The sequence below is a fragment of the Trichomycterus rosablanca genome, chromosome 16, assembly GCF_030014385.1.
Source record: "Trichomycterus rosablanca isolate fTriRos1 chromosome 16, fTriRos1.hap1, whole genome shotgun sequence".
NCBI classification, from domain to species: Eukaryota; Metazoa; Chordata; class Actinopteri; order Siluriformes; family Trichomycteridae; genus Trichomycterus; species Trichomycterus rosablanca.
This window is the reverse complement of record NC_086003.1, coordinates 15768074-15783610: the sequence shown is the minus strand read 5'-3', so window position 1 is coordinate 15783610 and position 15537 is coordinate 15768074. Positions and strand designations below refer to the sequence as shown.

The window sequence follows — 15537 nt, the reverse complement described above, 5'->3', positions numbered from 1 at the left end:
GAACAGAAATATTATGAAATCCTGTTAACACAAAGATATCTTGGTAAAACAGGGATTGTGGCTCTTATAGTAAGTGGTACAGAACAGGGTTTGATGAGTGTGCTACAGTAGGTCAAGCTGTCCATTTTTGACTTTGTAGGCAAGCATCGTTTTAAATTGAATGCGAGCAGCTACTGAAAGCCATTGATAAGAGCGCAGCGGTGGGGTGATGTAGCAGCACTTGGATTGATTGAAAGCCAGGCATGTGGCTGCATTCTGAATCAGTTGCAGAGGTCTGATGGTGGACCTGGAAAGACCTGCCAAAAGGGAAATGCAGTAGTCCAGCCTCGAAATGACAAGCGATTGAGCAAGAATTTGAATGGCTTTTTTAGAGAGAAATGATCGAATCTTTATGATGGAGAGGAAGAATCAGAATGATCGGATCAGGTTTATAATTTAAGCTGTGAAGAATAGCTGGCTATCCAGGACAACACCAAGGTTTCAAACATATTTGGATGGTTTGTTTTAAAGAGCTTACACTGATTAGGCATAACATTATGACCACCTTCCTAATATAGTGTTGGTCCCCCTTTTGCTGCCAAAACAGCCCTGACCCGTCGAAGCATGGACTCCAGTAGACCCCTGAAGTTGTGCTGTGGTATCTGGCACCAAGATGTTAGCAGCAGATCCTTTAACTCCTTCAAGTTGGGAGGTGGGGCCTCCATGGATCGGACTTGTTCATCCAGCACATCCCACAGATGCTCGATTGGATTGAGATCTGGGGAATTTGAAGGCCAAGTCAACACCTCAAACTTCTTGTTGTGCTCCTCAAACCATTTCTGAACCATTTTTGCTTTGTGGCAGGGCGCATTATCCTGCTGAAAGAGGCCACAGCCATCAGGGAATTCCGTTTCCATGAAAGAGTGTACATGGTCTGCAACAATGCTTAGGTAGGTGGAACGTGTCAAAGTAACATCCACATGGATGGCAGGACCCAAGGTTTCCCAGCAGAACATTGCCCAAAGCATCAAACTGCCGGCTTGCCCTCTATCCATAATGCGTCCCGGTGCCATGGGTTCCCCAGGTGAGTGCGCACACACACCCGGCCATCCATGTGATGTAAAAGAAAACGTGATTCATCAGTTCAGGCCACCTTCTTCCATTGCTCTGTGGTCCAGTTCCAATGCTCACGTGCCCATTGTTGGTGCTTTCACCCTGACTGGTCTGCTGCTGTGCTGTGCAGTAGCACTGTGTATTCTGACACCTTTCAATCAGAACCAGCATTAACTTTCTCAGCAATTTGAGCTACAGTAGCTCGTCTGTTTGATCGGACCACACGGGCCAGACTTCGCTCCCCACGTGCATCAATGAGCCTTGGCTCTAGGATTTGGGTAATGAGGATCCGACTCTGAATAAGACTGAGTCAGATCTGGATTAAAGTATGATTTACAATCGAGTGAAGTCTCATCACAAAGCCTACAGATTTTCTATAAACAGCTGATAATGCATTTTAGTATTCAATTATAAATAGCTTAGTATGCACCATAAAACTTCCAACGCAAGTATATTGTAAGTAATTACATTTGTCAGGTTTATCTAAGCGTCAAATGCAAATATCCGATTACATGCACTTGTAAAAGCTCAAATGCAAGAGCAAACTGCTTTAGTACTGTACACAGTGTGGTGCATCATGTAAGCATTTAAATTCTTAACAAAACTGCTGAAATCGGAAATCTGAAGATAATGTGCTGCAGTGCTACAAAGCGTCTTAATGCTACCTTACAAATACACTGATGAGTGGAAACCAAATGCTGCAATACAAATATTAACACCTATTTCACAACTCTCATGAATGCCACAGTCAGGGATATGTTAGATGTTGAGCTAATGGTTGTTAATTGAAAAACACATTTAATGCAGCATATACACCGATCAGCCATGACATTAAAACCACCTCCTTGTTTTTACCCTCACTGTCCATTTTCTCAGCTCCACTTACCATATAGAAGTAATTGTAGTTCTACAATTACTGACTGTAGTTGTCAGTTGTTTGTTTCTCTGCATGCTTTGTTAGCCCCCTTTCATGCTGTTCCTCAATGGTCAGGACCCCCACAGGATCACCACAGAGCAGGTATTATTTAGGTGGTGGATGATTCTCAGCACTGCAGTGACACTGACATGGTGGTGGTGTGTTGGTGTGTGTTGTGCTGGTATGAGTGGATAAGACAAAGCAGCGCTGATGGAGTTTTAAACACTAACACTCACTGTCACTGCTGGACAGAGAATAGACCATCAACCAGCCAACAGCGTCCCGTGGGCAGCGTCCTGTGACCACTGATGAAGGTCTGGAAGATGACCAACTCAAACAGCAGCAATAGATGAGCGATCGTCTCTGACTTTACATCTACAAGGTGGACTGACTAAGTAGGAGGGTCTAATAGAGTGGACAGTGAGTGGACACGATATTTAAAAACTCCAGCAGCGCTGCTGTGTCTGATCCACTCATACCAGTACAACACACACTAACACACCACCACCATGTCAGTGTCACTGCAGTGCTGAGAATGATCCAGCACCTAAATAATACCTGCTCTGTGGTGGTCCTGTGGGGGTCCTGACCATTGAAGAACAGAGTGAAAGCAGGCTAAAAAAGTATGTAGAAAAAACTGATGGACTACAGTCAGTAATTGTAGAACTACGAAGTGCTTCTATATGGTAAGTGGAGCTGATAAAATAGACAGTGAGTGTAGAAACAAAAAGGTGGTTTTAATGTTATGGCTGATCGGTGTAGATTCGCAGGTCTTTGATTAGTGGCCAGACAACTGGATTAAATTATCTCCAAAACAAGGGATGCTCATAGAAGAGCTACTGTGTCCCACTGATCATTTTAATACTGTTGATGCAAGAATCAAAAGTAAACATTGACACATTGGAAGAAGGTCACCTGATTTCATGAATCACATTATCTTTTAGTTAATATGGACGGTCAGGCCTTTGTGCATTGTTTACTCACAAAATAGATGGTACCAGGATGCACTGTAAGATGATGACAAGCCGTTGGAAAGAGTGATATAATATGTAATAAGAGGGATCTTCAAAAAGTTTCCGCACTTTTATATTTTGGTTGGAAACAGTGAGGGTGGGAGGAGTAGTAATTGGTCGTGTCTGAGAGACTGAGAGAGAGCTTATAGTCTGGTTTTAGCACCATCTGATTTCCACCTTTTTGGACCAATCAAAGAAGCTTTAAGGGGAAGAAGATTTTCATGTGATGATGATGATGTGAAAGCAGCGGAGCATCAGTGGCTACTCGCTCAACCAAACTATTTGTTTCTGATGGCATTAAAAAGTTGGTACGACGCTGGAAAAATGCATCAGAAGGTGACAATGTAGAAAAGTGATGTCATTTGGTTTTGTAATTCTTAACAAATAGAGATAAAAAAAAGTGTGGAAACTTTTTAAAGAACCCTCGTAATTAAAATTATGACAGGTGTCATCTACCAAAACATTGTGGTGGACCAGGTCGCTCCTTACTGGGTTTGTTCTACAATGGTGTTACTCTTATTTACTATTTTTAAAAGCTTTAGCAGTATAATGGAAGTTGTTATAGATGCAAAGGCAAGCAAACTATATACTAACAGACATGGAAATAAACTCTAAAAACTCTATAAACAATGTATTCCAACGATTTGATACAGCTTTTTTCTAAATCCTTCATCATTGCTTTGTTCCTGTCTTATGTCATGCTTTATATGTCATAAATGCCTCTTCTAATAAAGTGCTAACAAATATGATTCATTTAAAAACGTATTATTTGTTCCTATTGAGGCTTGTAATAAAGATTGTATTTGTAATGTAGCCCGTAGAGACTGATGAATGCAATTTGCATTCATTTCCTCACACTGAGTGCATAACTGGCAGGCATAACAGAATCAAGAGAATTTTACTCTGCAGGTGCAATTCAGACTGGAAATGGTGTTTAAATCTTTGTGTTTAATAAGTGGTAAAACTTCCTCTAGCAGCAATACCATTTCTCATAGCTATTAATCAGATGTGAACTGTGTTGGGGTAGGGTGACCATATTTTGATTTTCAAAAAAGAGGACACTTGGCAGGATGGCAGCAGGGGCCAGACGGACACCAGCACTAGGGTGAAATTTTGGTTCTTGGTGTTGGATTGGCAAAGTAATTTCATGTAATTGGTGGTACCATGGCAATGTGTATGAAGTAGGGTTTTAAATATTAGAGAAATGCTGCTCAGGTGGAGTAGCAGTAAATTACGCTAGCACACCAGAGCTGGGATTTCAAATACATCGAATTGAATCTCAGCTCTGCCATCCGGCTGTGCTGTGCGGCTACATGAACAATGGTTTGATGGACCAGGGTTCCTCATAACTGGTGCAATTATGACCTCTGCTGGCAGATTGATGGCACCTGCGCAGAGTTGGGGAATAATGCTTGATCAGGGTGTGGCTCTCCGTGCACAAGGCTGATCCGCATATGAACTCACCTCTTGCATGTGAAAAGATGCAGTCAGTATTGCACACGTGTCGGAGGGGGCGTGTGTCAGTTGCGAAGCTCTTCAGTCAGCAGTAAAGGGTTGTATCAGTAGAGGTGAAGCGTAGCTCAATCAGGGTAACTGGATATGACGAGATTAGGGAAGAAAATTGGGGGGAAAATTGGAGAAAGAATATAAAAAATATTAGACAAATGCTTCAATTACCATTTAACTATGTTATTAAACAGCTACTTTTTAACAAAACAACTAACACATGCCATTATGGTCAGATCATCTTTCAATTCAGCGTTTAGCCCTAAACAATAACAACAAATAAAATAGTTCATTAGTAGAGCTTTTTCGACAGAATGTGGTGCTATCACGTATGTGTCAGCATTGCAGGTCATGCATTATGCTTCCCAAGGATCCCGATTGAGACAAAAACACTCATTTTTTCTGTAATTTGTCTGTGAATATGAATTTGCACTTGGGCATTTTTTAAAAGAAGTGCGAGAAGGCGGCATCTAAACAAAAAAGGTGAAATCAGTGCAAAAACACATACAGAACAGCACACACAGACTACAAAAGCTGAATCCTGGGCATTTTTGGTGATTTAGAAATCCAAAAAAGATGACATGTCTTGGACAAAGAGGACGTATGGTCACACTAGTAGTCTTTTTTGAATGAGCAGCACTATTTGAATCAAGTCACTCAATCTCAGTTGGTGTAATGTCTAGAATCTTATTAGGGCATTTAAAACAGTTTTCTTTTCTGCTATAACTTGTGTCATAGGCGTTGGGTTATTCTCATCATCTAACCATTACACTGCTATTTTTAATACAGTATTACTAGTGATTCATTGATTCACTGATCATGATTATTCCGTCATTTTAATATTCCAACCATTACCATCCAACTATTAATTTTTTTTACAATCATGACCTAGTCATTTATTCAATGAGTATTCAGTCATTTTAATATTTTAGGCTCTAGCCTGGTATGAGATTTTTTCAATGAGTAAAACCAACCCACATCACTTACTGCCTTATTTTAGTCCCTGCCCTGAGGCAAAGCAAGATTACACCTAAGACAGGGTGATTATTTATCACTGGACACCACGTCAGCTTCAATCTTGTGTCATACATTGGAAGACCTTTTGGAGAACTTACTAGTCAAGACAGGTTTACTAACATTTTCTAGCTGTATCAGTTTCTCAATCTGTTTACTACATTACAATTTCAGCATTTAGCAGACGCTTTTGTCCACAGTGACTTACAGCACTATGACAGTACACCGATCAGCCATAACATTAAAACCACCTCCTTGTTTCTACACTCACTGTCCATTTATCAGCTCCACTTACCATATAAAAGCACTTTGTAGTTCTACAATTACTGACTGTAGTCCACCTGTTTCTCTGCATGCCTTGTTAGCCCCCTTTTATGCTGTTCTTCAATGGTCAGGACTCTCCCAGGACCACTACAGAGTAGGTATTATTTGGGTGGTGGGTCATTCTCAGCACTGCAATGACACTGACATGGTGGTGGTGTGTTAGTGTGTGTTGTGCTGGTATGAGTGGATCAGACACAGCAATGCTGCTGCAGTTTTTAAACACCTCACTGTCACTGCTGGACTGAGAATAGTCCACCAACCAAATATATATCCAGCCAACAGCGCCCTGTGGACAGTGAGTGAACACGATATTTAAAAACTCCAGCAGCACTGCTGTGTCTGATCCACTCATACCAGCACAACACACACTAACACACCACCACCATGTCAGTGTCACTGCAGTGCTGAAAATCATCCACCACCTAAATAATACCTGCTCTGTGGTGGTCCTGACCATTGAAGAACAGTGTGAAAGCAGGCTGAAAAAGTATGTAGAGAAACAGATGGACTACAGTCAGTCATTGTAGAACTGGTAAGTGGAGCTGGTTTTAATATTATGGCTGATTGGTGAATATTGTCTTAGCAATTGAGGGTTAAGAGCCTTGCTTAAGGGCCCAACAGTGGCGGGGCTTTAACCACCTTTTGATTACTAATCTAGTATTTTAACCACTAGGTTACAACTGGCCTATTAAAGGCTGTAAGATTATAAACATGCACCCTACCTACCTACTCTTTTTTCAATATATTTTCATTGTGTCGTTGTGGCAGTCGTCAGGGGAAAATAATAATTAAGAAGAAGAATAAAATGCATTTGTCAAATATACATATACACATGTACAGTAAAATGAAATTCCCAGCTCATTTGGTTGCTGGAGCAGACAGGGTTAAGGGTCTTGCTTAAGGGCCCAACAGTGGCTGCACATAGCAGAGCCTGGATTTGAACAGACAGTCTTCCGATCAATAGCCCAAAGCTCTACCACTAGGCTACCACTGTCCCAAAAAGAAAATTTGAAGAAATTTAAATTTAAAGAAAAATTGTGATATATTACCAAGTATATACCCACCACAGCACCAATAACCATAGCAGTAAGCATTTACAATATGGTAAATAAAATTGACACTTGGAACTGCAACATAGTTTGAGTCAGAGAAATAGGGACTCAAGTCAAACCCGTGTTCCAGGCCTGGTCCTGTGTGGAGGTTTTTAAAAGTGGGCGTTGACAGATGGAGTTTGATTTCTCAATTTACTCCAAGAACAGGTGTCTTGATACATTTTTTGGGGTCAAAAAGTAATCAAGAAAGGGCAGCGGTATGACAGTCCCAAGAGATGGATCTCTGCGCTCAAAAAGGACCTGCCTGCCCTTAAAAAATAGAGGACACTGGTGCTGATAAATGAATAGTGATGCCATGACATGTGCACACTTACATTGAAATGTAATGGCAGATATTGTATTCAGAAATCTGAATACTGTAGAAATTATAAAAATAATATAAAACTTTGGGCTATCAATCCAAAGGTTGAGAGTTCGAATCCCAGCTCTGCCATTTAGCCACAGTTGGGCCCTCTCTGCTCCAGGGGTGTCGTACAAAGACTGACCCTGTGCTCTGACCCCAACTTCCAAACAACCTGGGATATGCAAAATAGACTTTCATTGTACTGTACATCTGTATAGGGCAGTTGTAGCCTAGCGGTTAAGGTACTGGACTAGTAAGCAGAGGGTCGCTGGTTCAAACCCCACCACTGTCAGGTTACAACTGTTGGGCCCTTGAGCAAGTCCCTTAACCCTCAATTGCTTAGACTGTAAGTCGCTTTGGATAAAAGCGTCTGCTAAAAAATGTAAATGTATATGTATATATGACAAATAAAGGCATTCTAATTCTACAAGTTTAGGGCAGCTGTACTCTGTACAGCTGTAGTGGTTAAGGTACTGGTCCAGTAAGGTTGCTGGTTGCCACTTTTGGGCTCTTGAGCAAGGCCCTTAACCCTCAGTTGCTTAGATTGTATACTGTCACAACTGTAAGTTGCTTTGGATAAAAGCGTCTGCTAAAAAATTTAAATGTATATGTATATATGACAAATAAAGGCATTCTAATTGACACTTGGAACTGCAACATAGTTTGAGTCAGAGAAATAGGGACTCAAGTCAAACCCGTGTTCCAGGCCTGGTCCTGTGTGGAGGTTTTTAAAAGTGGGCGTTGACAGATGGACTTTGATTTCTCAATTTACTCCAAGAACAGGTGTCTTGATACATTTTTTGGGGTCAAAAAGTAATCAAGAAAGGGCAGCGGAAAGGTAAATGTAGTAATACACAATCCTTACAAGATGGCCAACTGCACGATTGGCTTTTTTTAAAAATAACTTTCCATATACAATAAAATGTTTGACAAACTATTTCAATAAGCACATGGTGTTACATGAACCTAGCCATTAGGGGGGGCACATATCAGTGCACCCTTAGTGCTGGTCCCAAGCAAGGATAAATAGGAGGGTTGCTTCAGAAAGGGCATCCAGTGAAAAAACTGTCAAATAAATATGTGTATGAATGATCAAGTGACGATCCCTTATAGGAGCAGCCTTAAGGAATCATTCATTCATTTTATTAAGGACAGAATGAATACTTAACATTAGTAGCATTTAGCAGACGTCTTCATCCAAAGCGACTTACATTACAGTTACAGTATACAGTCTGAGCAATTGAGGGTTAGTGGCCTTGCTGGCAACCTGACAGTGGTGGGGTTTGAACCAGCTTCTGATTACCTCTGATTACTAGTCCAGTACCTTAACCACTAGGCTACCGCTTGCTCTACTTTACTATAAACCAATAAACTTATCACTATTTGATCACTGGACTGTAGGGATGTAACGATACACTCTACCCACGATGTGATAAGATTCACGATACTGGGTTCACAATACGATTTTTCCCCGAATTTTTTCCGAACGTTTACTTTTATTATTTCTCTTTAAAAAAACAAAATAAAATACTGTATTTGTGTAAATTTTTTATTCATCTAAATAATGAATGCCCTTTTATTTCTGAGGTAGGTACAAACGATGGCAAATAATGCTTATTGTGTAAAAAAAAAACTGATATGAAATTTGAAAACAAATCCAACATTATATAAATAAATGAATAATAAATGAATAATACAAATAAAGAAAGTGTCCTCACATAGATAGATTTTTAGCTGGAAAATTCTGAACCTGGCAACCCTGTAGTGATGTCAACCAGGCGAGGTGAATAGCGCCAGTGCCCTCTGTTGTTTAAAGTGAATATTGATTCATCTTAAATGAATTATCGATTCGAATCGTGGCACATGTGCACCGATTTTTAACTGTCTTGTGGTGCATCGTTACATCCCTACTGGAATGCAATATTTTTGGACTACTTTTTCAGCAACTGTCACAAGTTAAAGTTTGCAAACAGTTGTATGCATAAGTTTCAACACCTATGGTTAGATTTTATCTTCTGCTGTTTTTCTAACAGGACAAAATGCAAACATCCTGTACAAGGAACAAACTTTTGCACATTGTAATGCACAATTACTGTAGGTGGAAGAAAATATTAAATCTGGCACATTTATTATTTATGTCTTTTCTAAATGTGCTAATTCTAATCTTTTGCATGAGATGGCAAATTCTGAATTCATAAATGATTATTTGTTGTTGTGCCATTGACCCAAGGACTGGAACAGTTTGTCTAAATTATTTATTAGCAAATGTTTTTAAAATGTGATACTCTATATATATTAACAAAATATCCTAATAAACACATCAGCTGTGAATACTTTTTCAGTGTTAACTATGTGGCCAAAAGTATGTGGACACCTAACCATGAGCTTGATTTGCATTCATATCATGATGAATGATGGATTATTTGCCATATTCTTTAATATTTCTAATAAATTATTAAGGGCGGCACGGAGAGTTGGTGGGTAGCACTGTCACCTCACAGCAAGAAGGTCCTGTGTTTGATGCCCAGGCGGGGCGGTCTGGGTCCTTTCTGTGCTGAGTTTGCATGTTCTCCCCGTGTCTGCGTGGGTTTCCTCCGGGAGCTCCGGTTTCCTCCCACAGTCCAAAGACATGCAGTCAGGTTAATTGGAGACACTGGATTGCCCTATAGGTGAATGGGTGTGTGTATGTATGTGTGTCTGTCCTGAGATGGACTGGCCAGGGTGTTACTGTGTGTCTTGTGCCCATTGAAAAACTAGGATAGGCTCCAGCCCCAAATACCCCCCCTCCCTTCAAGCCCCACCACTGCCAGGTTGCCACTGTTGGGCCCTTGAGCAAGACTCTTAACCCTCAGTTGCTTGGACAATATACACTGATCAGCCATAACATTAAAACCACCTCATTGTTTCTACACTCACTGTCTATTTTATCAGCTCCACTTACCATATAAAAGCACAGTTTTACAATTACTGACTGTAGTTCATCTGTTTCTCTGCATGCTTTGTTAGCCCACTTTATGCTGTTCTTTAATGGTCCAGACTCTCCCAGAACCGCTACAGAGTAGGTTTTATTTGGGTGGTGGATCATTCTCAGCACTTCAGTAACACTGACATGGTGGTGGTATGTTAGTGTGTGTTGTACTGGTATGAGTGGATCAGACACAGCAGTGCTGCTGGAGTTTTTACCTCACTGTCCCAGCTGGACTGAGAATAGTCCATCAACCAAAAATATCCAGCCAACAGCGCCCCATGGACAGCATTCTGTGACCACTGATGAAGGTCTGGAAGATGACCAACTCAAACAGCAGCAATAGATGAGCGATCGTTTCTGACTTTACATCTACAAGGTGGACCAACTAGGTAGGAGTGTCTAATAGAGTGGACAGTGAGTGGACACAGTATTTAAAAACTCCAGCAGCGCTGCTGTGTCTGATCCACTCATACCAGCACAACACACACTAACACACCACCACCATGTCAGTGTCACTGCAGTGCTGAGAATGATCCACCACCTAAATAATACCTGCTCTGTGGGGGTCCTGACCATTGAAGAACAGGGTTAAAAGCAGGCTAAAAAAAAGTATGTAGAGAAACAGATGGACTACAGTCAGTAATAGTAGAACTACAAAGTGCTTCTATATGGTAAGTGGAGCTGATAAATGGACAGTGAGTGTAGAAACAAGCAGGTGGTTTTAATGTTAAGTGTTAAGTGTCTGTTAAATGCTGTAAATATAAATCTCACTGATCTACTGATTGTCTACTGAATCTACTTGTTGCCTCACACCAGTGATGGGGTGTTTTAAGAGGCTTAGATGACCTCCATGTGCTTTTTTTTCTTCTTTTTTTTTATGGCCACTACCTGGACATGCTCACTTATTTTCCATAAAACACACATGTCAGATTACCTCAAGACACTTCAGTACAACACATTTATCATTCAGTGTGCAGCATCATCCATTTAACCACCTTTAGCTCTCCAGTGCCTAGAACAATTCCAATAGCAAACAGTTTACTGTTTACACCAGTCATAAAGTGACGTGACTTTGATTCACCCTTTAAGAATCAGACGAGCTAATTAGCAACTCTGGGCTATTTATAGCAGGCTTCACTTAATCAAGAACACAGTGTTATACGTGTGCACAGGGTACCCATGACTCAGCTGCTTCAGGAACACACCACCACTCAGTTTAAAGCTGTAGTGTGTTTACCACTAGCTGCCCTTGAAATCTCATTAATTTTTGGCACGTAGCAAAGCGCTAAATGTCCATCTCAGAAGATAATGTCATTCTTTTGTCATGCTCCTATCCACGGCTTAAAAGAAACTAAAGGAAAATTGGTTAGGTTGATTCTCCATCTTTGTATCATCTTCCAACTTAACATTCATAGCAGCAAACCGTCCCAGATACATGCACAATTTAATCATGACAGGCTTTAAATTAGCAGCGTACAGTTTTTTTTCCACTTAATACTTTGACTGTCATTCACCTTTGCTCACTCGTTCTTGTTTTTACTTTCAGATTAACCATTCACGCCGAGTGCCCCATGCATCTGGAGGATTTTCCAATGGATGCCCATGCCTGCCCACTCAAGTTTGGAAGCTGTAAGTCTTTTGATCTTCCTGTATACCTGTGACTGGTGATTGCTGAGTGGATTCATAACAGAATCAAAAGAAATGATGTCCTAAAATGTAATTGATTCAGGAACGTTGAGCTTATTTATCTGTGTCCGAGGGTTCTTCAAAAAGGTACCGCATTTTTTAAACTCTATTTATTAAGAATTTCAAAAACAAACGACATCACTTTTTTACAGTCACCTTTTGATGCATTTTTCCCAGCATCATACAAATTTTTAATGCCTTCAGCCACTGATGCACCGTTGCTTTCACATCATCATCACATGAAAACCTTCTTCCCCCTAAAGCTTCTTTGAGTGGTCCAAAAAGGTGAAAATCAGATGGCACTAAATCCGGACTATAAGCTCTCTCTCAGACACGACCAATTACTAACTACTACTCCCGCCCTCACCGTTTCCAATCAAAATGTAAAAGTGCGGAAACTTTTAGAAAATCCCTCTTATTAGTATTAGTACGTAGATAATTGGCCAATCTAGTCGTATCCAATTACCCGATTGCATAACGCTTCCTCTCTACTGATGTTGACCTCCACTTCTGATTGAGGAGAGTCATGACTAACACACGCCCCCTCCGACATGTGTGCAGTAGCCGATTGCATCTTTTCACCTGCACGAGGCGAGTTTATATGTGGATCAGCTTTGTGTATGGAGAGACACATCCTGATCCCATTATCCCTCGTCTCTGTGCAGTTGCCATCAATCAGCCAGCAGAGGTCGCAATTGCATAAGTTATGAGGAATCCCTTTCGGCATCCACCCTGTGAATTAGCCAATCGTTGTTTGTGTATGCGCTCAGCTTGCCGGTAGAGTTTGAGATGTTAGCTTTGGTGTGCCAGCGTGTTTTAACGGTATTATGAGTTTTAGATATAAAATTGTGCCATTTTCATTTGTCACAGTGTTTCTTGCTTAGCCAGAATTACTGGGCAGACACAATCAGTCATGTCTGTATGTAAACACCTGACCAGCTATTACCATCTCTGGGGTTTTGAACCTTAGGTCTCAGCAGTAGTGGGCTGGTGTAATTTAGCACAGTGCCACTCAAACGACCTGCAGTTAGAAATATAGATATGACTTATAATTCTAGTTTTGCTAACTTGAAGGAGCGAACCATGTAGGACTCAAGTCTGGTCTTGGACTTGTTTTGTGTCTCATTCTCAGTCACTTATTTTTAGCTTATTGTATTCTTACTACATTAAAACTAATATTGTACAAAACAGACCAAGGCTAGGTGTTTCAGAGGCTTATTGAGGACCAACATGGTACACACAGATCAGTCATAACATTAAAACCACCTCCTTGTTTCTACACTCACTGTCCATTTTATCAGCTTCACTTACCATATAGAAGCACTTTGTAGTTCTACAATTACTGACTGTACTCCATCTGTTTCTCTACATACTGTTTTAGCCTGCTTTCACCCTGTTCTTTAATGGTCAGGACCCCCACAGGACCACCACAGAGCAGGTATTATTTAGGTGGTGGATCATTCTCAGCACTGCAGTGACACTGACACTGACATGGGTTTGATTCCCAGGTAGAAATGTCAGAGTCTTCCTCACACACAGTCATGCAGTCAGATTAATTGTAGATACAAAATTGCCCCCAAGTATGAGTTTGTGTGTGTGTCCAGGGTGTTTTCTTTTGCCCAGTGAATTACACCCACCGCGGCCCTAAATAAATAATAAAGCAGCTGCATAAACAAAGACTGAATGAATGAATGTATATCATTCGTGATTGCTTTCTCAGTTAACTTAGTTTTTAAACACTAGACTAGTTTTAAACACTGTTTCAACTGTAGTCAGACAGATTTGTCTTTAAAAGAAATAAAGTTTAAATTAAGACCGTAGCCACCGGCATGTCGTCATGAATAATACATCTGCCCAGGCAGTAAAACAAAAGACTTCCACTCCTGCGGATTTCGCTGCACCTTTCTCCTGCCACCACCGGCCCTCGCTCTGATTAGCACCTCACAGAGGGGGATCTCATTTGATCTCCCCGCATATCATCGGAAATTGGCCTGAAAAGAACAATTGGCTCCTTTACACAGCCAACGCCATCCCATCAGCGAGTAATTAGCAGCTTTTGTTAGTGACTGACAATTATGAGCGTACTGCCTCCTGCCTCCCTCTCCTGCCTGTACCCTCTCATTCACTCATTCCCTAATCACTCCCTATTCCATTCTAACTCGTTCTGCCTGTCAAACTGAGCTCGGCAATCATGTAGTCCTTTTTTAAATACTCTTTGATCTTCGGATCTTGAAAATCAGCAAAGCGAATTTGCTGGTTTGGTTATTTTTGGTTTGAATGAAACACTTTAGCACACCATTACTGATTGTGACAGATTCTTATAAAATTGTAAAATCAAGTGACTCAAAGCTCAGAGATTTAATACAGATACTATGTAAAATCATAATACCATATACACAGATCAGGTATAACATTATGACCACCTTCCTAAAATTGTGTTGGTCCCCCTTTTGCTGCCAAAAGAGCCCTGCAACTGTGATGCACTGTGTATTCTGACACCTTTCTATCAGAACCAGCATTAACTTCTTCAGCAATCTGAGCTACAGTAGCTCGTCTGTTGGATCAGACCACACTGGCCAGCCTTCGCTCCCCCATGTGCATTACTGAGCCATGGCCGCCCATGACCCTGTCGCCGGTTTACCAATGTTCCTTCCTTGGACCACTTTTGATAGATACTGACCACTGCAGACCACATCACTCCATCAGCATTGCTGTATTTATCCACTCATACCAGCACAACACACACTTACACACCACAACCATGTCAGTGTCATTGCAGTGCTGAGAATGATCCACCACCCAAATAATATCTACTCTGTGGTGGTCCTGGGAGAGTCCTGACCATTGAAGAACAGCATGAAATTGATATTTTCGAATGTGAGATCTGAGAATGAACCCATAGCTCCTGTAACTCCATACCACAGTGGATCATGACCACCTGAAGCACCACACACACCTCTGTTGAAACATTAGGAGATTCAGCCGGATCATTGGGTCTTAAGCCGCATACTGGACAGGGCAAGCACATAAACAACTCAAGGTTCTGTTTGATTTTCTTCTTTAACTCTTGGTGCACTGGTTAAAATTGGTAGAAAGGTGACTTACAGAGGCTGTCATACCCCGCCACAGTCATATACTGATAAGCTGCTGATATGTTAGCGGTTTAACAAGGAAGCCCACCTATTTTTTGATTTGCAAGCAGTAAAGATTGTGGCAAAAAAGAACCACACTTGGAGGTATGTCTATGATGGGATTAGCAAGAGGAATGTAAATAAGCCAGACCGGCTCTGTGTGTGTTTTTTACATGCTGTTTTCTCAGCCTGCGGATGCATTTGCTTTGATCGAATAGTTTCAGAAATTCTGTTTCATCTTGTTTCATCTGGTATTTGCAATAATAAAAACTTTGCTACTTTGTGCTGTTTTTGCTACTGTTTGAGTTAGGTGTTAAAGCTTGATGGCAACATTACTGTATTGATCTCCACACTTTCAGCCCACGATATTAAGTCACGGTTGACATTTTGAGAAGTAAAACTGTTGTTTACACACGGAACAAATGATTGGAT

At 40.9% G+C, this 15537-nt stretch overlaps 1 protein-coding gene across 1 annotated transcript in view; it reads left to right on the top strand.

The window, feature by feature from the left end:
- Positions 1-15537, top strand: part of LOC134330943 (gamma-aminobutyric acid receptor subunit alpha-3-like) — a 285511-nt gene that overhangs the window by 224608 nt on the left and 45366 nt on the right. The window contains exon 6 of the mRNA XM_063012234.1: positions 11835-11917. Coding sequence (XP_062868304.1) covers positions 11835-11917 — 83 coding nt within the window. The remainder of the gene's footprint in view (positions 1-11834; positions 11918-15537) is intronic.